We start from the raw sequence: 23,027 nt of genomic DNA, 5'->3' as shown, positions 1-23,027 counted from the left end.
AGGCGTCAGCCCCCGTCCGCCTCCCCTTAGCAACAGAGGCAAGATGGCGGCGCCCAGTAACGCTGATCATTCTCCCGAAATATCGACGCCGTTAAAGATACCCAAAACCGAGGTCCCGTCCCCCGAATCGGAGGATCTGAGCGACAGCAACCAGTATCATTCCAACCCTTCCACGCCCAACAGGTTTTCGCCCCTCAACGTAGGTATCTCGATTTCGGGGGGCGCAGGCCGGAGTGGTACGGCCTCTGCCTCCAACAGCTTCACTGCCTGCCGGGGAATGTCATGGACCCCGTCGGAAACGAACGCCCTGATCGCGGTGTGGGGTAACGAGCGGCTGACGGAGGCGCGGATGCAGCAGCTCGAGGTGTCAGGGACTGTCTTCTCCGGCAAAGCCCCCGGACCCGCCATGTACGAGCGGGTGTCAAGAGCTCTGGCCGAGCTTGGGTACGAGAGGACCCCGTCACAGTGCAGGGAGAGGATGAAGGTAAACAGCAAACGTCACCTGAGCCGTGAGGCTGTGAGATGCTGTCACCGTCACGGCAGGCGACATGTTGCGCGTGCATGTTACATTATGTCACTGTGAGGAATGGCGAATGAATGGGGATCAGAACAGAATTGGACGATAGAATGTCTTTATTACCCTCTTTCACAAAAATCACCAGTTTTTAACGCCGTCGGTGAGAGTTGCATGTGTATGGCATGCTCTTGCACACGATTTAGATTTTTTTTTTTTTTTTTTTTTTTTTTAGATCAATGCTTTTGCACAAATAATCCACACATGCAGATAAATCGTTTAGCCATAAGAAAGTGACGCAGAACTGTGAAAGCGTTCGGTTTCATGTGTTCGTGACAGAATCCTTTTTTAGAAGGATTATTTGCATTGGACGCTGTTTGGCCAGATAGTCGTGTTAGGCGAGGCTCTGGTAAAAGATGCAGGGGTTTGCACAAGAAACACAGGGAGAGTGTGTGCAATTTCTGTGCAATCAGACGCTACGACGCTGCTACAGCCGGGTGAAGGAACATGGCATCGGGAAGAGGAAAAGCAGCTACTCCATCGAACAGCTGGAGAAGGTGTTTGGTCAGGGAGGCTGGGACTCCCAGACATGCCAGCCAGTGCTCATCAACAGCAGCGGACTGTACCAGGAGATGGAGTCAGATGGCAGCACCATGGAAGACTACTCTCAGGAAGACTGGTGCAATCAGGACTTGTCGGCTGCCTTGCAGGACGGAGAGGAGACGGGTGAGACAAACGTGGTTGTAGTTCTGTTGTTGATTTCATTTTGCTCATATTAGTCATATATATGGGCCACTGAAAATGCTGCCTTTCAGTGGAGAAATATGTGAAAACGTCATGACATTATCTGAAATGCCACAATGAAAACGTGTAGTTTGAGATTGTAAAACTCTGTTATTCTATAATATGAAGTTCATGACATCGGATGTAGTCAAACAACACTGAAAATAGCTCATGTGCCTGTGAAACAAAGGATGACGGTGACACAAGCCAGAGTTTAGGCTGAACAATCAGGCTGGAGTGAATGTGCATTAGGTGTCAGAGCAGGGTTGGTATTAAATAGTCGATCATGGACAGTGGGCTTCATGTTAGAGTCCAGAGTAGCTCGGAGAGGGCAGATTAAATTAGGGTGGCCAGATGCCTGGATGCATGTCCAGAGCTCCACTGACCCCCACAACTCCACCTAGGACAGCCTACATGAGATGTCCATCACAGTATGTGTGCACTTAACTGTCACAGCATGCTTGGCTAAATGGGCGTGTCTTTAACCTGGTCTTCAATACTACAGCTTGAAGGGGAATCTGTTGGTTTTTGGGCATGTCAGTGTCTGGTGTAAACAACAACTGTGTTTTACAGAGGAGATCCAGCTTCCAAAGAACAAAGTATTACAACTCCGCCAGGAGTCCTCAGAGCACGTCCAGTAAGTTTTACATTTGAATATGTCTATATCCTTAAAAATTATTTAGAAAAATGCTTGATTACTGCCAGGAAACAAAATATTAATGTGATTGATTGTAGATGCACTTTCTCCTGACCCTTCTGCGTGGCTGTTCTAGGCGGCAGGAAGTGATGCAGAATGTGATGCGCATCCTGGAGTCGGTGCAAGTCAAGTGGGAGCACTTCCAGACATGGACAGATTTCTCCCGCCTGCACCTCTCCAACAAGCTGGCCATCTTCGGCGTGGGCTACAACACACGCTGGAGAGAGGAGATCCGCTACCACTACGCCGAGATCAGCTCCCAGGTGCCGCTGGGCAAGAGGCTGCGCGAGTACTTCAACCCCGAGAAGGCAGAGGGCAGGGTCATCATGACCAAGGTGCAGAAGATGAACTGGAAGAACGTGTACTACAAGTTCCTGGACATCACCATCAGCGAGGCCCGCTGCCTGGAGTTGCACATGGAGGTGGACTGGATCCCCATCGCCCAGTCCAGAGCCACCGGCTGCAGCAACAGCAGCTCGCAGTACCTGCTGCCAGGGGGCATCCCCAAAACATACGGCCTGTACGCCATCGGCTTCGAGGAGACGGGGACGCCGGCCTGCCAAGAAGAAGACGGCGCGGTCGACGGCGGCCAGCCTCAGCTGCCAGATGCCGGTGGAGAGGACAGGACGTCATCAGCCAAAGTGACTTACTGCTACCTCGGCATTGCGGAGGAAAGGACTCTTCAGCAGTGCCTGTTTCAGCACTTTCAGACTTCAGGCAAGCACTACGGCAGAGGAGAACCCTCAGCCATTACCAAGTTCCTGCAGGAGAACTGCACCGGCCATTATAAGAGGGAGGGCTCCCCTTCCTCGGCCATCTACATCAAGTTCATCGAGGTGGAGCTGGATTTCCTTTCCGCAGGTTCCTTGGCGGAGTGTTTAGAGATTGCAATCGGATATTCCTTGAAGTATAATCAGAAGGACGCCTTGTGACTTCACTTTTGTTATGTTTCTGTGTCCATGTATTCTTTCCATTGACTCAAGGATGTACTTGATTACTTTGTTGTGCAGAAAGGACCAATGTATTTCTCCAGGGCAGGTATTTTCTTTGTTTTTTTTTTTCCCCCATCAGGGAGGTCATAGGTAATTTTGGGTCTATTATGACCTGTGCTGAATGAGCATCCTGTATCACTGAGAGACAGCAGTGTGGAATATGAGGGTTTTACTTTTTAAAACTGCCTTTAATTTTGTGTTTGACCACACTGGACTGGGGTTTAATTACGCAGGACCTTGGTCCATGATGGACTGTGAAGAACCTTGAATGAATTAAATATACAGTTTATCTCTATGAATAGAAAAATATATATATATATAAATATTTATAACTATGTATTGATGTTGTCAGGTGTAAACATTATTCCAGTTTTTTTGTTTTTATTTGTATTCATGTTTTTTGGGTTTATTTTTTTAAACACAAAGTGTCTTCACACGTTGTACCCAGGTCACAGTCATGTATGTTTACATGTTTCGGGGGGGGGGAGAATAAATTGGGCACTAAGAGTTTATTTGCCATTCACAGCTGCATCCAATGTGTCTTGAAGTTTTCTTTTAAAATCAGTATTATCAGACAATAAAATAGGAAATAAAAAAATTAGAAAGATAAAAATGCATTATTACATTTCACTTTGGCTCACACATTTGTCCAAAATATGTGGGTGTTTGCACTAGAACCACATCAGATCCAGACCATCTTGAAGAAAAAAATCCAAAATAATGCATTTGAAAAAGTTACAAGTTAATTTGCATTTTCAATAATTAAATAAGTAATTGCCTCCCTATCAGTCAGCAGGAGCTTCTCAACTCCTAAACCTGTATAAAAGGCACCTTTCCATAGAAACAATCAATCTATCCGGATTCCAAACTCCAAACCATGGCCAAGACCAAAGAGCAAGATTTTGGACCAACAGTTGGTGTGATTATTTGCAAAAGGAAAAACCATAGAACAACTGCTAATCTCCTGCAAGACCTCACCTTGTTAAGTTTCAATGATAATGTGGAACCAGCCAAGAACTACTCGGGAGGAACTTGACCTCAAAGTGTTGTGGTCAGATGAGTGTTGTGGTCAGAATTGAACTCTTTGGCATCAACTCAACTCGCCGTGTTTGCAGGAGGAGGAATGCTCCTTATGACTCTAAGAACACCGTCCCCACTATCAAACAGGGAGGTGGAAACATTATGCTTAGGGACTGTTTTTCTGCCAAGGGCACAGGACAACTGCACAACATCAAAGTGAAAATGGATGGGGGCAATGTACCATCAGAGTGGGACAAAATCCTCTGTGAGATATGTGCCAATCGCTCAACTAAACATCTGACCTCTGAGATTGCCAACAAATGTTTGTCATCAAGTTGTAAAACATGATTTGCAAAAGGGATCAAATACTTATTTCATTCATGTGTGCTAATCGATTAATAACTATTTTGAAACTATTATGAATTTTTTGGGGGGTATTGTTCTCTCTTACTGTTCAAATAAATCTACCATTGAAATTATTCTTTGTTAGTTGGCAAGTGGTGGCATAGCGGGTAAGGAAGTGGACCCTTAATCAGAAGGTTGGCAGTTCAAACCTTTTTTTTTTTTTTTTACAGCATTTATCAGACGCCCTTATCCAGAGCGACTTACAATCAGTATTACAGGGACAGTCTCCCTGGAGCAATTTAGGGTTAAGTGTCTTGCTCAGGGACACAATGGTAGTAAGTGGGATTCGAACCCGGGTCTTCTGGTTCATAGGCGAGTGTGTTACCCACTAGGCTACTACCACCACCTCCAAGGTGCCACTGAGCAAAGCACTGACCCCATACACTGCTCCCCAGGCGCCTGTCATGGCTGCCCACTGCTTACCAAGGGTGATGGGTTAAAAGCAGAGGACACATTTTGTTGTATCACCGTGTGCTGTGCTGCTGTGTATCACAATGACAATCACTTTTAAAAAGCTTACAAAATAAGCAGGGATCAAATAAGTATTTAATTCAATGTATACACAAACAAACTTCCCTATGAAGCAGAAAACCACAAGATCACAGGTTCAAACCCCACTTACTACCATTGTATCGCTGAGGAAGACACTCCACCCTGAGTGTCTCCAGGGGGGACTGTCCCTGTAACTACTGATTGTAAGTCACTCTGGATAAGGGCGTCTGATAAATGCTGTAAATATAAAAGTGACACAGTGGTTTGCATAAAATTTCCACCATTTCTATGATGTCTTTAATAAAAAAAAATCACACAATAATAAATATCTAAACTATGTGTTGTGTTGTATTTTGAGATTACATTGAATAAATTAAATCATTTTTTAGAACATAATACCCTACAGGTTAGTTGGATGCACATGGTTTTAGATAATCTCAGATTCTCACTGATCTTAGGATCTGATCTGTAAAGATGATATATATATATATATATATATGTTAGTATTTTGATTGATCATATTGATTAAAAGTAAAGGGTACAACAGAGTTATTTGCCCAGACACTCTCTCTGCCCTTAACACTATAAATAATCAGATTCAGTAATAAATAACACATAAAATGAGTTATGGTCACTGAATTAAATACATTAAATCAATAAAACCATCTGCAGAATCTTTCCCAGAAACTGCATTTATTAGGTGCCACTGTTCAGTAACCTCTCTGCCTCTGAAAAGGGGGGAGGATTTTTCCTTGAGGCAAAGTGTGTGAAAAGAAAAGTGCTTTTCTCCTGCGAAGGATGGTGTAAATATTTAGTATCTGTGACTCCTATATTGTTCGATGCAGTCTTCATCAAGAAGGTATGGATTCCCAAACCATACCAGTAGGCATCCAAATAAGAACCTTAGAAGTTGATTAGGGTTTTTGTGGACATGAGACTTCAAATGAAATCACACTTGTGCTTTTTTTTTTTTTGCTTTGCCTGAGACGAAGAAATATGTAAAACCAGAAACTTGAAACTAATTCAAGTTTCATTGAGATCCAATGAGAAGCACTCATGAATGTCACTCTGGATAAGAGCATCTGCCAAATGTTAAATCTTTTTTCCACATTTAGGGTGAAATTATTTTTAAGGCATTAGGTTCCCACTAAGCTCCTCACTTCATCCCTAAATGGGACAGGGAGGTGATGGTCTAGCGGATAAGGAAACTGACCAATATTTGAAAGGTTGCCAGTTGAAATTTCAAATCGTCAAGCTGCCACTGAGCAAAGCAGCGCCTTTCATGGCTGCACACTGCTCACCAAGGGTGAAGGTCAAAAGTGGAGGACACATTTTACTGAGTGTTTCACAGTGTTTCACAATGACAATCACTTTCAAATGCAAATCATCATCATTAACTTTAAAGTTTACAACCCTGTTTGCAGGGGCTTTTAGACACATAATCATATGTGTGTAGACCAGCAGTGGGCCCACAGTATTCGAGAGTATTCTAGATGAGTATCTGTTGATTACTTTTACTACTTGGATTCAACTAACAAAATCTTACCTATTCTACCCTTTTATTCTTGAGCTGCTCTATCCATTGAATAAGTGTTTGTGGAGGATGTACTCTCCATGTCATGATTTGCCAGAAATTTCTCAAATATCCTATTTCCGCAAATGAAAAGAGCCCAGTGGCTACCAACAAACAGCACTACAGAGATGGTCTGTTTTGATCTTTGTTGATCACTATCATTAGAATGTAATGTGCAGAATCAAAAGAGTTCCACAGATATTTGTTTCCCAGCAACATATGACTGTAGATTTCATTTGAAACACACTTTATTTTGAAAATCTTTAACTATTGAGTATCATGGACTAAATAAGATGCTGTCACTTTAGGAGGAACTTTGTGCTGAATACTTTTCTTTGGGAACCATGATAGGGAAACCCTGGATGTGTTTGGAAGTAAAGAGCGAGGAGTTTAATCTCGGTGTCTGTGATTTAATTCACCAACCTAATTAAAAGATTAAGAACGAGATCAAACATAACAGTAAGGTACCTTCATTTTACCACCAGGTGGCAATAAAGACCCACGAGTGTCAATAAAATAACTTTTCTTTTTTCACAAAAGTATAAAGATATTTCTTTATCTACTTGCAAAAAAAAATAAGAACTTCTCGGCCATATGTAAGGGATCATATGTAACAAAAATCTAAAGATGAAATCGTGTACGGCAATTTAAAGGGTGCGTTTGACGTATGAATACATAAATGATTCATAATGAAGTAGAATACGCGTTTTACTGCCTCCGCATTCGTTTAGTTCGATCTCACGCATACATTTTACCGCTACTCCTCTCTTCATCACCCTCTCTTCGTCATGAGAAGGATTTCTTATTGCGGGTTGCCAGTCGGATGCTCTACCGTGACAATAAACCGCGCACCACGTGCGGTTTCGTCCACAGAGTACAAGTCGTGAATTATTTAGACGCAGTGTCTCCTTTCTCACGATCTGCTCCCATAAGGAGAGCGTCCCAGCCACACGCAGACACGTTCCACCGCGACAAAACAAGCGCAGCAAGAACTTTATGTAGACGGGACACTTTTTATTAGACCACGAAACCTTCAGATGAACAGAGTATTTATGCTGATTTACGCAAATACCTTTATTTTACTAAAGGGCGTCCTTAGAAAGAATTTCACCTGTACACCTGGCAAAATCATAGTTTAATCTTGAAAATCTGACACGTAGACAGTGATTTGAAACTGCATGTACAAATCTAATTGTATTTATTTATTTGGAGGGGGGGCAGGCACGCAAAACAGTAGGTACAGACACTTTACAATTTTAAAAACCTTAGCCTTTGGTGGTGCCATCGGGGAAGTGAGCGCCTCATCCACCCCTATTAAAACCAGCAGCGCTGTGATGCTGGTTCCAGCCCTGTTTCCATGGCGACCGACCAGGCCCCAGGGAACGGGGCGCAAGAGGGTTCTTCACCTCCGAAGGAACGGGCTTTCATGTGTCTCCATGATGCGGCCATAGTGTGAAGGGCGTTTTTTTTTTTTTTTTTTTTTTTAAAAACCCACGTAATATAAACCCCACGTAATATATAAAAAAAACACACACATATATATATATGTGTGTGTGTGTGTGTGTGTGTGTGTTAGTGTGTATGTATATGTATATATATTTGTGTGCGTGTAGTAAATGTGCATTATTACGTATTCTGTAAAAGTTCAAAAGTTCTCTCTGTATAAGTTTCAACGATCAATAAGACCTTTATAATTCATGCGTTAGGGGAAAAAAGCCATCCAACCAGAGGAGCATCGCGGAAGCGGCATTCGTGTCACCTGTAGGGGACAGAGGGACGAGGACAGTCGCCCGCAGCAGGTCAGGCGCGGTCCGCCCACAGCCGCAACCTGGGCCGAGCGTCCGCGAAACTTCACACCCGAACGACGGACCGAGTTTCCACGAACACGCGAAACTGCGAGGTGGAGAAAAAAGAAAAGTAAAAAAAAAAAAAAAAAAACCCGACCGCCCTCCTGTCGCCGCCGAAGGGGTTTTTTTTAAAAACCACTATTCATACTATTTCCCTTTTTTTTACGTCTCTGAGAGGTCTTTGCGCTCCTCGCCGCAGATAACAGAGAGGAAGAGGAGGAGGAGGAGGAGGAAGAGGAGGAAGAGGAGGACGCTTCATAACGCCGCGCGCGCGTCCGCCGCCCGTCACACGGAGCAATGGAGACTTCGGGGAAACTTAACACCCTGCTGGCGCTGGCGGTCCTGCTCCTCCGCTCCGGTAAGGCGCCCGGCGGCCCGGAGAACTTTCTTCTCTCTCTTGTTTTAATGGTTGCCGCTTTCGTTTCTGTGTCGCGACCTTCGCACCCCGCGCTCGGCGCGCCAGCGTCCGTCGATAAACCGATAAACGGGGTTTTATTTTATTTTATTTTATTAATTTTTTTTATAAAAGACTCGAAACACCTGCTCCAGTTTTCAGGAGTCGGTTCGTCCCGCTCGGCTACGGGGGGGGGGGCTGGCTTCCTGCGGGAATGTTAAAGTGTGTTCCTTTCTTTACATGCAAGCTTTTTTTTTTTTTTTTTTTAATACCTTCGTTTATCATAACTCTGTTATGAATATGACGTTTGTCTGCTGAAGCACCTCGCCGGTGAAGCTGGAGCTGTAATTTACACGAGGTTTGGTGAGTTAGTCAGGTTGTAGGATGTGGCGTGGCACCCCAGTTCCTCGTGGAAGGAGGGTGGGTTTATCACCCCCCCACTCCACACCCACAGGTGTGTCCACCCCGTCACACAATGCTGCTGTTGTGGGAGAGGAAAAGGAAGCCGGTGTTGTGATCAGATTTTCTCTCCGTGGATTCCTATTACGTTTCACAGACAAATGGCACGTGAGGAAGATGAGGACGATGGGGAACGTACGCCGGGTGTTCATATTCCAGAACCTGATAACCGGCCGGGGCTTTAATCACGCGTCCAGGCCGTGGCGTAGTATACAGATTAATCTCCGAAGTGAACCCGCAATTAATCTCCTTTTCTTCATAGAGAATCTCGGGAGAAGAACGTCTTCGTTTGTGTTCTCCTTGCGTCTCGTGCTGCTCCAAGGTCGTCCCCCTGGCTTCTGAAACTTTGAGCATTATCCATGGAATGGGGTGGATTTAGGAGCCCCCGTGCCATTTCGGAAGACGGTAATTGCAAACCCACAAGAACAAAAGCAGCTTGCAGATGGGAGATGATGAAAGCTCGGCACGTTCCCTCCCTCGTTGTCCCCCTGTCAGTCGCGCGTCCTGAAATACCCACAGTGGCTGCGGAGGGGAGTGCTCCGGAATGCCATCGATCAAATCCTGTAACAACTGGCGCTTATCTGTAATTGCTCATTTGTAAACATAATATTGACGGGAAGTTTGCCAGCGTCCCGTCAGCTGGGGTTTCCTGCCGCGGTCTGGGCTGCTGGTGGCCACGGGGGGACAGCACCAAAGTTACTTGTTCTACGCGGACGTATTTGTCCGGTGGTTCGTTTGGGTTGAGGTCAGTGTCACGTTTTGTCCTGTTTTCCAGTGCCCTGTCCTGGCTATTCGATAGAGGAGATGGAGAGGTTGTGGTGTGTGCTGAGCCTGGCCTTGCTCGTATCGCTCTTCCGTTTGTCCCCATACGTCAGCGGAGGACATCCCTGACATCACCACGCTTCTGTCCCGACTCCCGCTCTGTCCCCAGAGGGGATCACAGGCCAGGGGTCATGAGAAAATCAGCGGGCGGCTTTCCCAACACTTTTCCTGCCCTGTGGACTCTGTAAGATTTCCTCATCCAACATAGTCCTATAATCTTTAAAATTCCTCAAATGGGCATAAAATTCATTTTGGTTCCACACATTGTACCAATTTCGTCACGTCCCGTGCCAGCGTCCAGATATGGGATTTACTACAGGAAAATTTAAGAAAATAACCAATCAGATCACTATAGCTGGAGGACCCTGGGCATGGCATGGGGACGGATACTCTTTTAAATAATGGTGCCAATTATGCGGCCAACCACCACAGTAGGAAGGGTCCTGAATGGACGGGTTACAGAACTCGAGAGACGAGCAAACAGCAGGATGTTACAGCGTTATGCAGTTATTTTAATATATTATTGGCTCTTACAAAACTCCTCTCTTTATGATTATGAGTGACAGTTCCACAGGGTGTTTTTCTCTGAAGAGAGAGACACAATGCTCCAACCTAATTATAGTGTTTTTAACGTGATCAGATCATGCAAACTAAAGCATAATCACCGTAATTTAGGCCAGAGTGTCTCTAATTTAGAGGAAACAGTTTGGCTGTGATTACGGGGTGCTTTTTAAAAACAGTGTTCTTACCTAATTTACCATAAATTACAATTATCTTTCAAAAACAATGATGTATATATTTAAATATATATATATATATATATATATACACACACACACACACACACACACACACACACACACACACACACACACACAGTACAGGCCAAAAGTTTGGACACACCTTCTCATTCAGTGTGTTTTCTTTATTTTCATGACTATTTACATTGGTAGATTCTCACTGAAGGCATCAAAACAATGAATGAACACATGTGGACATGTGTAAATAATTTTTTTACCATGAAACTGGTCTGTTTTTTGTTTTTTTCCTGTACAATTTCTTCATCTTTCTCTGTGTGTTAGACACCCCCCCTGTATACAACTCTACGTTGCATTAATGTAGGGTTGAGGTGTGTTATCTTCCTCAAATGCTATGATTTAGTCACCACGGTAATCAGTAGTTGCGCCCAAGCCAGCCAGCCAGCCAGCCAGCCAGCCAGCCAGCCAGCGTGGGATTATCTGGTGTCATGGCAGGCTGTCTTGTTGCTTCGTCGGGTCTTTCTGTGCCGGACTTATTCCTGATGGCAGGCTGCTGAGACCGGCCTTCTGCTCTGTGCCTTTTGGGAGCTGCCGCTCTGAACTCTGTGATTTGACTGGATGCTGCGCTCAGGTCGACAACAGAGATTAAAGTGACGTCTGACGTTTTGCGCCACCTGTCCTACACATGGATATAATCCTTGTTTGGATGTCTAATCCTTACCGCGCTGGACTGTACACAGCACGTAAAACAAAGAACCCAACCCCTCTGCCAGAGTTTTGTTGTTTTGTTGATGGTTGAGGAAAATGTCTCATGTTCAGCGCCGCCTTTCTGTCAGGTTCGTCATGGAATTTCAGCAGGATGAGCAGGTTACTGTCCTGCTGGATATGCTCAAAATATTGCCCATCTCTGTCATTTTCCCAGCCATTGTTGCCAATACAGCAGGTTGCAGTACCTGTCAAACACATGCATGTTTGTCAGTAAATAAAGGCATGTGATTCCAAGAAAAACAAAAAAAATCAACATTAATTTTATTAGACAGTGCTCTCTAATACAGCTTATGCTTAAGAAATACTAAATATCTTTCTTGCATTGGATTTTTTAAAAAACATTTTTCCAATGCAAGAAATATGTTTAATGTTTTTTTGTAGCAGTAGAATGTGAAGTATGTTTCATGAATCAGCATTGCCTGATTCAGCTTTTTACCTTCATGACTGCTTTGTTCACCATTATCATCAAAAGCTGCTTCATGAAATGCTTATTAACATGAGTGAATGATAAGAAGCGTTCAGCATAAACCTTCGGGACTGTTGGAAAAATCACCATCCCTGTCGTCTAACCTAAGTTGGTGTAGAGAAGCGTGTCAAATGCTGCAATCACAGCAAAAGCTCCCTGCTTTGGAGAGACTCAAATATTAAACTTTTTGCCTTGTTTGCTATTTTAACACCTCGCGTGTTTTATTTTATAGTCCTTGTCTTCAGTCTTCAAATGCAAGTCCCATAATTGAGTTGGTAGCGTGTGTGTATGCATACATGCGAAACAAAAGACAAACTGTTCATTTCTGCAACTCTGCAGCTTAGAACCGCTCAACTCTTTGAGGGGATTTGTCATTTGTAGCCTCAAACAGAACGCAAAGTGCAGTCCGTACCAGTTTTACATAATGCATCAGAGTCCATCACTTTACAGGGTAATCACATGTGAGTGTAGATGCCCCAAAGAAAATCGCAAGATCTGATTACTTTTAACACCCTCCCGGGCTTGTCAAGGCACATGACAGTGAAAAGCTGTGATGAGCTGATGAAATTACAAATTCACTTGCACACAGTGAGAAAAAAAAAACAATCCGGAAGACCATATGAACGAATTTCGGAAGAGTTGAAAGGAAAACGTTAATAGCAATTACACACTACTCATGTAGCAGAGGTGTATGAATCAGAACTGTAGCGGAAGAAATCATTATGTCCACGCTATTACGTGCACGCCTGCGGGCACCCTGACTGCCGTGTTCATGTTCACGCTTGGTCACCGATCAGAATGCAGTTTGGGCTGCACTATTCCTGCGTCACACTTATAAGAACATACACACACTTATTTAAAAAAACAGGGGTTTTGTCAGTCTGAATTGGACTGTGTCACTTTCTTTGTGCTGCCGCTGCCATTTGAGGCTGCGTTTCTCCCTGAGACCGGTGAAGCCCATCCGGCACGCGTGTCACAGTCAGGCTTTAGGGAAGTGGGGGGTAGAAGGGGTGCATGGGGTGGCACACAGGCACGTCTACCTGTCATCACATCCTCCCAGGCGGCGGCAGCAAGGGGCAGAGCTGCGGTCCTGCCGTCTCATCAGCACATCTCAGGTCACGACGGGCAGGGAAGAGTGGCCTCATTACGGCAAGAAAAAGAGGAGCGCCACCAACAGCATAACACACACAGACAGACACACACACACACACACACACACATACACACCCAGTGGTATAAATGAAGACCATTTTCAGGCAGGTTTCTTTCCCCCACTGCTGGTGATGGTAATTGTGGTCCGAGTGAGAGGTAATGTAAGTTCAGGCATTCGGTGGGTTGGAGGGAAAATGACCAGACAACTCACATTTTCTCCTAATGACTAGAGAGTAGTCTGGCTGTTGGAGAAATGTGGCCAAAACGAAAATTTGCCTAAATTTTATACTGAAGCAATCATGTGCGCGTATAGAAAAGCTTTTGAAAAAAAAAAAAAAGATTTCAGTGACTTATTTATCTTATTTAGTGAAAATCAATGTCTGTTTCAGTGCTTCCACCCATAAAGAAATCCTGTTTGGTTGAACTGCAGTTGCCTGTGCTCAAGAGATTCCCTTGCAGTTCCATCAATTCCTGTTAGACATTACATCAAATAATGCAATTAATAAAAGTACTTAAAATATGTATGGAAAAGCACATTAAATATATGTATTTAATGCAGTAAATACATGTTGAATGCTTGTATGGACAAAGTTTTGTTATTAAATATTATGAATATGATTATTTACACCACATTTTGTACCTATTACATCAGTAAATTGTAGTTTGGAGTGTGGAGACTTCTATAATCCACCAGAGAGCCTGACAATGATCGTATACCTGAAAAGTGGGGTCTTGGCTTGAATTTGCATTTGTCTCCTCTGTGACATTAATTTCATTGCAGTCATCCTGGGTGGTGTGTAAATATGGGATTTGATCCAGTGTGCTGGGGGTTGTCACACACCAGTGTTTTGAGAACTATGACTTAATTATGTTGATGATAGCTCAAGGGTGCTGCTTTCCCACTTCCTCTCTGTTCGCTTCCCCAGAGCATGGCCCCAGAATGTGTTAAGTTCCTGGGGCATTTCACAACTCATGCAGAAAGCATGAAAATCTAATTAAGAGACTTTTTGGGGGTCTGTTTTTACCCCTGGTAAAGAGATTCCAGATACATTGGCCTTCTCAGCATTCACCAACCACTCCTCTGTTCTTTACGAAATCTTGTAATGCGCTGTCAGCAGTCAATTCTGCAATTTACAGAATTAATTTCTCCTACAGAACTTCCTCAGACATTCTTGTCAGTCTGGCTTCTTTCTTGCACATTCCTTTTGGCTGTCACTGAGAAGCTATATGCTGCTAGGTCAGCCAAACTGTCATCAGTCCTCATCCTCAACCTTTAGCAGTGTTTGACACAGTCAACCACAAGGCTCTCTTGTCCATCCTTATGGTTCTTGGAATTTGATTTTCTTCCTACCTTGAACATTAAGTATACTATATAACTGTTCACTGGCATCCCGCATGGCTTGGTACTTGGTCTTCTCCTTTTCTGTCTCTGTACAAAATATTTAAGTAACAACATAACTATGCATGGTTTCTCATACCACCGTTATTCAACTACAAGATAAACTACAACCGGTTTTATCAAAGAAATGTACACCCATTTAACTTCAATTGCAGATATTTCTGATGTAATGGGTGAAATAACTGAGATCCACCAGAGAGCATGCCTATAATTATATACCCAAGCTATCTGCAGGTTGGGTCTTAACTTGCATTCGTGTTTGTCTTTTCTAACAGCAGTTCCACAGCAGTTCTCCTGGGTGGTGTAATTATCGGATCTGCTCCAGCATGCTGGGGGTTGGTGATAGGGATGCTGCTTTTTTCCCTCTTCTCTGTTGACTTCCCATAAGCTTGAACCTAGAGTGTGTTGTTATGGGCCATTTCTCAACTCGCACAGAAAGCATGAAAAGCAAATTAAGATGTTTTTTTTTTCAACTCTGAACAAACAATGAGACTTTCCTGTTCAAGTAGACATTGGCCGCTGCAAACCATTATCACCTCTCATTTCTTTGTAAAACCCTGCTATGCCTTGTCTACAATCAATACACTCTATCTCTCACGAAACAACCTTCAAGATTTTCTAAATAGCACATTCTGCAGAGACTGACCATTTGGCTGTCACTAAGATTCTCCATGCTGCCAGCTTTCAGACCTTGTCCTCCGTTCAGCAGCCACAAGACTTCATAATTCTTGGAATTCTTGCCTTAGCATAGCAATGGTCTCCTACATAGAAGTTTGGTCAGTTCTGGTGATGTGGAAGATATTCAGATCTAATCTACATTCTCCACTAGTATCCCTCAGGGCTCAGTATTTAGTTCTGTCCTGTGTGCACATGGATTCTAATGACACTACTATGCAGATGACGCTCAACCTTCTCTATCGTTTCCAACCTGGTTGCTTCTCTCTTATCTTTATTCACTGCCCCAAACCTTGCAGGTAAAAATGGAGAATCACCTGTCCTACCTCAAAGCACATATGACATTCCACACTGTTCACCACATCCTTCGATCCACCAGTACTGCTTAACCAGTCATCCCATCTCTCAAGGCAATAGGAGGATATGCATCTAACTTGGCAGAATGAACCACAAAGTTTTTTCAAACGATCTCGCTCTTTCAGATATACTTTGATTCAGTAGTTCATCTCATTTTATCTTCAAATCTGCAAACTATTACACTTGGTGAACCAATACCATATCATAAATGTAAATAAATTTTGGACAAATTTGTACTAAATAATAAAAAAATATGAAAATAATTCAGTAAATGCAATTTCCTTAACACTTGCCAAAGTCATTAAATGAATTGTTATCTGTTGAGCTGACTGAGTGAGCAGTGCCCTATAAGCATGACAAATCTACTAAAAGGCATTGATCTGCAGTAGCAGTGCCTCTGGCATTAGCTGCATGCTATAGATTTCACTGTGTGTTTGCCAGTTTCCGAAAATCTGCCAAAACCAGACACCCTTTTTTAAATATATATATTTTTAATACATTTTTTACATATATATTATGTAAGGAAATGATCACATGTTTGTGACTGGATGCATATTGTTGTCCTTACGCGTACCGAGTGCACTGAAGCGGGACAATGTTGGTGATGAAAGTGTTAGTAACCTCTCCAGATGTCTTTGAAGAGGTGGAAGTTTCAAAGTTAATGCTAAACAGGATCTATAAGGATTAACTGTGGATTTGAAGCTGTCTAGCTTAGCATGAATTTAATGTTTTTTTGGGGCGGGGGCAAAAATGTAAATGCTGCTCAGCCTGCAAACCAGTAGGTGATTTGTGTACATTTACATTCATTATTTTCATTAATAATGATTTATTGTGACAGTGACATAATTTCTGTATGACTGTACCATTGAGAGTTTTATTTTTATGATTATTTATGAATTTGCCTGTAATATGACATTGTCATATTGAATTGAAAATCCACAACATTATCGGATGTTACAATATATTCATCCTCAAGGTGCTTCTGGAATCACTATGAAGTGACATACATTCAACAAATATTAAAGCTGCTTTTTTTGTGAGTTACGTGAGGTGACAGTGAAACATGTTGTGGAAGAGCCCAGTAGGGGAACGGATCACATGTGCCCTGTGTGAGTTTATGCTGCCTGGCACCTGGTGACACGTTGCTATAGAGAGTGGCTGTTCAGCCTGATAACCGATGATCTGTGAGTGCCGCCACATAACCACAAGTCAGCGTCTTGCCATCACCTTAATTTCATTTTGCTTCAAGCATTTTTGTCATTTTCCGATGTAATGTCCCTTTTGACATCTGCACATTCAGTTATGATAGATTATATCTACATTGGCCAGAGGAACATTACTTGTTCTCATACATTTTCCACGTTTGTGTGAGTTACAAATGAAGCTTGAGGGGATTCTCTTTCCCTTCAGCCAGTGATAGAAAAAAAACGAACACTGTATGTATACTCATAAAGAGAAATTCAATGTAGCACGCGACTGTCCTGTTAGACACATGCAGGGTCCCCAGACCATCTGTACCTGTCAAAAACCATTCATTTACACAAGCTGCTCTGGAACAGTCAGCTCCGAAACGGTGCTGGGAAGCTCATCTTCTTGCATTCGGTTTAAAAATAGCCAGCCTTGTCAAGAACAACCCACTTCTTCCTGAACTATCGATAATTTAAGCCCTAATTACTAAGTAATACATTATTGAGCCCTTGATGGAAAGCTGTGACTATCCATTTGAACTTTTTCACCCGGCGGCAGCTGTTCAATAGAACATACAAGCACAAGGCTGGACAGGAATACCAATAAGATCGCACGTTGGCCGGTCTTTGCTTCAGTCGATGTCCGAAATCGTTTGAACGGACGGATACATACTAAAGGCAAGGAAATTGAAATGCTGCGAAATGGGTACAATGATGGTGTTATTAATTCTTTTCAGATGCTCTTGGGGACTGTGGCAGGACATTGATGAATCTGGAGTGTATGTTCTGAGGCTTGAGTGAGGGCAGAAAGGAGCTTTCAAGGACACAGAGACTCAGAAAGAAAGATGTTGAGGAGAGGTGTCTGTGAAAGACGATCTGAGACGAAGTTTAATCGAGCCTGGGAGGATTACGTGGGATTATTCAAGCATTGCAAAGTATCAGCAAATTAGCTTGTGGGCTTTAATCTGAGAAACACACAAAGCAGTGTGACTTCAGTGGGCTGTGTTGTAACTAGGGTTTTTTTTTTTGGAGTGGGGGTGGTCTTAATATAACACTGGTGACAGACAGATTTCCCTACTGACCCCTCCCCCCTGTCTTTGATCAGTGAAGCATTCTGGACTGTAATCTAATCCCCAGACACATTAAATTGACAGACAAACTGTGTCAAAAAAAAAAGAAAGAAAGAAATCCACACTGGCCTTTCTACGTCTTTCTGACATGCTGCAGACTGGCAACATTTTGATGACACAGACGCCATCATGTGTTCTGACAGACTGCATTCAGACATGGATTCTGATGCTCCCTTCGGTGGAATATTTTGCTTATTGTGTCTCCCTTAACTTTAATTCCACCGTTATGCATAGGCTTCCGTTCCACTGGAGGTTTCAGTTTAGGGCATGTGTGCCATTGCATACATATCCTTGAACGTCGAGCTCTCTCATTTTCCATTTGCAGTTCTGGGATTTTTGGCTGACAGCGATAGTTCCAGTAACATGAGCCGCGGCGCAGTACTATGAAACCTGTTTCGAGGTGATAAGTCTCGCTTTTATAGGGGTTGCATGGGACTGCCTTCTTTCCCCTCGCACGCTTTCTATTTCCGCCGGCAGAATTAAAGGTAAATCTCGTGCCACTCATTGCGCAAGACTGAACAATTCTGCAGATAGAGAGAAAGTCTAGAGAGAAAGACATTATTTATTAACAGGGACTAAGCCCTACCGGGAAGTTGCTTACCCAAGTTGTTTAAGGGTGTCGTGTCGGGGTTTGTCTCTTTCTTTTGCTTTTCCACACAGACTGACACGATTCGGCAAAGGAGGGGTGCCTTGCCCTTGACTGTTCAGTCACATTGGGAGATGTGGCCTAAAAATGAAATGACTGCATCACTATGTATCTATGCCAGGAAATTAACATGCAGAAACAATAGAACAAGACATCTTGTTGTAAGTAGACTGGTTTTTAGTTTCTCTTAATCCCAGGGAAAGAATAGTATTTTAATCATTGATGTGTTTCAATTAATTGCTAATTAAGCAAGGTCATTCAAATTGGTCATGACCGCAGTTTCAGTTTTTTTCATCAGCATACTGTACAGCCCCAGAACATGATATTTAAAGTCATGAATGCAATGCTAAGTGTGTGCCGGGTGGGTGGGGGTGCTGTTTGTTTGGGGTGGTTCCCAGGTTAAGGGCAGGACAGCAGTCCCAAGGGGACACACAACTGGTCTGGGGTGTTCCTCAGAAGGAGAGAAGAGACGAGATATCATAATTACTCATCTCGTCATCAAAGTCGTACATTGCCATGGTGGACCGGTTGCTTACTTTGTTAGAGATGAAATCAGGAAAACTCAAGCAACGCCAAGCAACACATTTGTTTGTGATACTCCAAAGCTATTACAGTTTATCCTTGAGGCATTGGCAGGGCTATTATCAATTTCATTAGCAGTGCTACGTCATTAAGGCTTCCTAATTTGCCATACAAAAATGTAGGCGAATTGCATTAACATTACCTCAACATTTTATCATGCCGGGAATATGGCAAGTATGTTCCCCGCAGGCTCAACGAATGTAAAGTTGAGTTTTGTACAGATGGTGCCTCAGGGTTCTGACATTGAATTTGTAACATTGTTGTGTTTATTTGATTTGCTTGGCCCTTAACCATCCAGGCTTCTGTTTCATCACATTTCTTTCTGACAGTACATTGCATAATAACATGTCAAAGTTTTCTATTGGATTCGCCTATGAAAAAATATCTTCCCTTTGTGCCCAGTCTGCTTTATCGTACATTTACTCTTGAAATCCTGAGGTAGGAAGATATGGGGAGGAAAAGGTCAAGGAAAGGTCAGTGAATAAGAAGCTGGATGCCGAATTTCATCATCACACTCAATCCACACTCCTTCGTCCCAGAGCCACTGTGTTCTAGCCATGACGTGGCGATCCCCTTTCCAGAAGGGTGATCCATTTTTACATGAAACTTGTGTACATTCAGTCACTGTGTGACTCACTGTGACTCGAGTTCCACTGCAATCAATGTCAAATTTACTTTTCACGTCCGTAAAAAAGACAGAACAATATAAGCCTGGAGAAATGTGGGACCGCTACACATTTTCCGCCAAATTTTAGAAAAAAGAGAGAAAGAGAGTGAACAAATAAAGACAGGAACAGAATGGTTAAATCCCGCAACGGATCCCCAGTGGCCGTCTATCTACAGGAAGCCTCTGCGTCCATGTGTTTCCTTTGCCTGACATCCCACTTCCTCTCCTGGATGCCTGGCACTCCCAGATAAGGCGCACATTTCATCAAGCAGCAATTGCAGCACACACTGATTCCTTATGATAACGGCACCCAAATAAATAAGTGCATCTCCCAACCCTGCGTCTCAACGTCTGCAGAGCAAACATGCAATCTGCAGGAACTATGTGGTTTGGGTTTGGTTGTGCAGCAGTAATTAAAAAGGCCACAGAGATGATTATAGATTTGTGTTTTAGATTTATGTTGTACTTTGTGGCTCTCAGTCTTTGAATTAGTTGATTTCTGTAGCATTTACATGGATTTTTCTAGCATTTACATGAAAAATAATTTTTTTGTGGTAGTCCATCTAAAAAACTACATTGAGCTTCTCAAATTTGCACTAACTCAGCCAGATAACGTCATTGTTAGTTGAGAAACTCCTTAATTGTTACGTTCAACTGGACTAGGTGCTGTTCTCATGCTCCACTCCACAATTTCCTCTCCTGGCTTTAACCCGGAAGGGCTAACGTGCATCTCAGTTGCAACAAAGCTGTCCACTTTACTACTATTGACATGTATTATAGCATAGTAGTCAGATTAAATGGCAATGTTAAACTAAATTAATCCCAGTTAAGACTAGCTTTACCGTAGTTTGACTAAAGTGTGCATAGAAACGGCGTTACCATAGTAACGCTTTTAATCTGTACTGAGTTCAACTGAAATATGACCTTGTATATGGTCTCCGCCCATCCTTCTTGCAACTGGATAACTGTGGCCAGCAGAAGAAAGAGGGGGAACCTTTCTCCTAAGCCTTTTTGGATAGAGTGTTTGAGTGCAAGAGAGAGAAAGGTCTGAGAGAAAGAGACGAGAGACTGGGTGGGTATTGTCTATTGTCCCCTGGGAGTCCGAGTGATATAGAAACTAACCATGCTTGTCACATAATAGTAGTATAAAGGCAAAGAGACTCAGGGATTGTGGACAATGGTCTCATTTACAGAGAAGCTGAACTGATGGAAGCCCAGTTTAATTGGCTTGCTTAAATTTCAGTGCAGGTACGCCTTAGGAGATTTGTGTGCATAAATCAAGAAATACTCTTGATCCACCCATTTACAGATATATAGGCCATTAAATTAATCTTGCTAATCATTATTGCTGCAAATTGGTTAAGTCTTTAAGATTTTTTGCAAATTAATGGGCAGAAGCAGAACTGGTTAAAGGGGTTTGTTTCATTGAATCAAAAATACACTCATTAGCTTTTAGTGTCTATTAGAGCATCTAGTGCCTATTAAACCGCCTTTAGTATTTAAACAGGAGCTTCTCACAGATCCCCTGGGCTGAGGTTGTCCTCCCATAGCTTTAAAAGTTTGTGATGGACAGTATAATCTGTGTTCGCTGGGGGAATCTCACACTGCAAATCAGCTGGTGATAAATAGGATTTCTTCTCATACTGAGGAAAAAGTCAAGCTGACAGGCTCACTATCAATTAAAATGCCAGTTACAGTACATTTTGGGCTATGTGTCTGTGTTTCGTATACTGACATTGTGCACGTTTCACTGAATTACACCTCAGACCAAAGACCCTTACTGTACTTCTATGCTAATGCATTCAGTTTCATTGTGAATTAAAAATTGATATCCTTAAATACAGAATTCTCCAGTTTTTGGTCTTCCATTGTGTGTGTGTGTGTGTGTGTGTGTGTGTGTGTGTGTGTGTGTGTGTGTGTGTGTATGTGTTTGTGTTTGTGTTTGTGTTTGTGTGTGAAAATCCAGTTTGCCGGCTGATTGCTCACTGACTGTATTCTTGTGTGACTGCTTTCCTCAAGTCACCACACAATTTGTAGTTGTCATCTGTCATGCGTCCAACTTTCTTGAATCTGTCATTGGATGATCAATACCTGAGTGAAATCCTTAAATACTTAATCTTGATAGTTAATTGTGGAATAAATCTGTGTACTTTGAGCCACATAACCACATTCATAAAGTATTTTAGTGAGTGACTGCACACTTACTAGGGCAATATTATCTGTTGTGTGTTTGTACTTGAACGCATGCACACAAAAGTCCCTATTATGACAAGTTTGAGACTCCAGGCTCCTTCAGGCAGGATAAACACTAATATGCATGCTGCATGCGATGGAATTATTTGTGTTTCCAAAAGGTTGTTCTGACAGAATGATGGCGATTGGGTCTCTTAGTCTGTCCCTTTTCCCAGGCATGACTGTGACCCGTTTAGGAAGCTGTGCATGGGAAAGTGACAAGTGTTCACCCCGGCTCAAGGCCTTTCATGTTATGGCTCAGCAACTCCTCTGTACTGAGCTGGAATGACAGAATATTTTGCTTTATGGTAAATGTGTGTCAGACACCATCACATTCTGTGAAGATTTTGTTGAGGAGCAGAAATGTATTAAATATTTCATATACAGCCCTATTCTGTCAGCTAAGCTTTATTTATAATATGCAATAATTAGAGTACTTATCACAGTATGCATGTATTATGAAATTCAGGTATAAGTCAATGTGAGCGGAACATGATGATCAAGATGATTACAACGTCAGGAAAGCGGTGAAGGAGGCGAAGCAGCGCTACGGGAAGAAACTAGATTCACAACTCGAACAGAGTGACCCTAGGAGCCTGTGGGTCTAAGGGACTAAGGACAATAACGGACTGTAAAGCACCAACATCCTGTATGTCGAACGTGGACGTGTCTCTGGCAGACGAGCTGAACACATTCCATGCCAACAGCTGCGGACAGGAGGACACTGCCAGCACCGAAAATGCGTTCATCAGCATGATGTGAGGAGATCCTTCAAGAGAGTGAACACCAGAAAGTAGCAGGACCAGACGGCATCTTGGGGAGAATCCTCAGAGCCTCCTCAGACCAGCTCACACCTGTGTTCACAGAGATATTCAACCTCTCTTTATCTCAGTCGGTGATCCCCACATGCTTCAAGGAGTCCATCATTGTTCCGGTCCCAAAGAAACCCCATCTTGCCATCCTGACCGCCCTGTAGCCCTCACCTCAGTAGTGATGAAGTGCTTTGAACG

The 23,027-nt window shown here is 43.0% G+C and overlaps 2 protein-coding genes across 2 annotated transcripts in view; both read left to right on the top strand.

Moving 5' to 3' along the window:
• Positions 1-3,464, top strand: msantd2 (Myb/SANT DNA binding domain containing 2). The gene is made up of 4 exons (XM_028984026.1): positions 1-484; positions 988-1,240; positions 1,871-1,934; positions 2,071-3,464. The coding sequence occupies exons 1-4, from the start codon at positions 44-46 to the stop codon at positions 2,924-2,926; spliced, it is 1,614 nt and encodes a 537-aa protein (XP_028839859.1). The 5' UTR covers positions 1-43; the 3' UTR covers positions 2,927-3,464.
• A 5,107-nt stretch (positions 3,465-8,571) lies between these two features.
• Positions 8,572-23,027, top strand: part of esama (endothelial cell adhesion molecule a) — a 32,162-nt gene continuing 17,706 nt past the window's right edge. Inside the window, exon 1 of the mRNA XM_028983886.1 lies at positions 8,572-8,681. Within this exon, the coding sequence (XP_028839719.1) occupies positions 8,621-8,681 (61 nt within the window). The 5' untranslated portion in view covers positions 8,572-8,620. The remainder of the gene's footprint in view (positions 8,682-23,027) is intronic.

This window comes from Denticeps clupeoides, chromosome 6 (assembly GCF_900700375.1).
Source record: "Denticeps clupeoides chromosome 6, fDenClu1.1, whole genome shotgun sequence".
Lineage (NCBI taxonomy): Eukaryota > Metazoa > Chordata > Actinopteri > Clupeiformes > Denticipitidae > Denticeps > Denticeps clupeoides.
The sequence above is the reverse complement of the archived record's forward strand: the minus strand, read 5'-3'. Positions and strand labels throughout refer to the sequence as shown.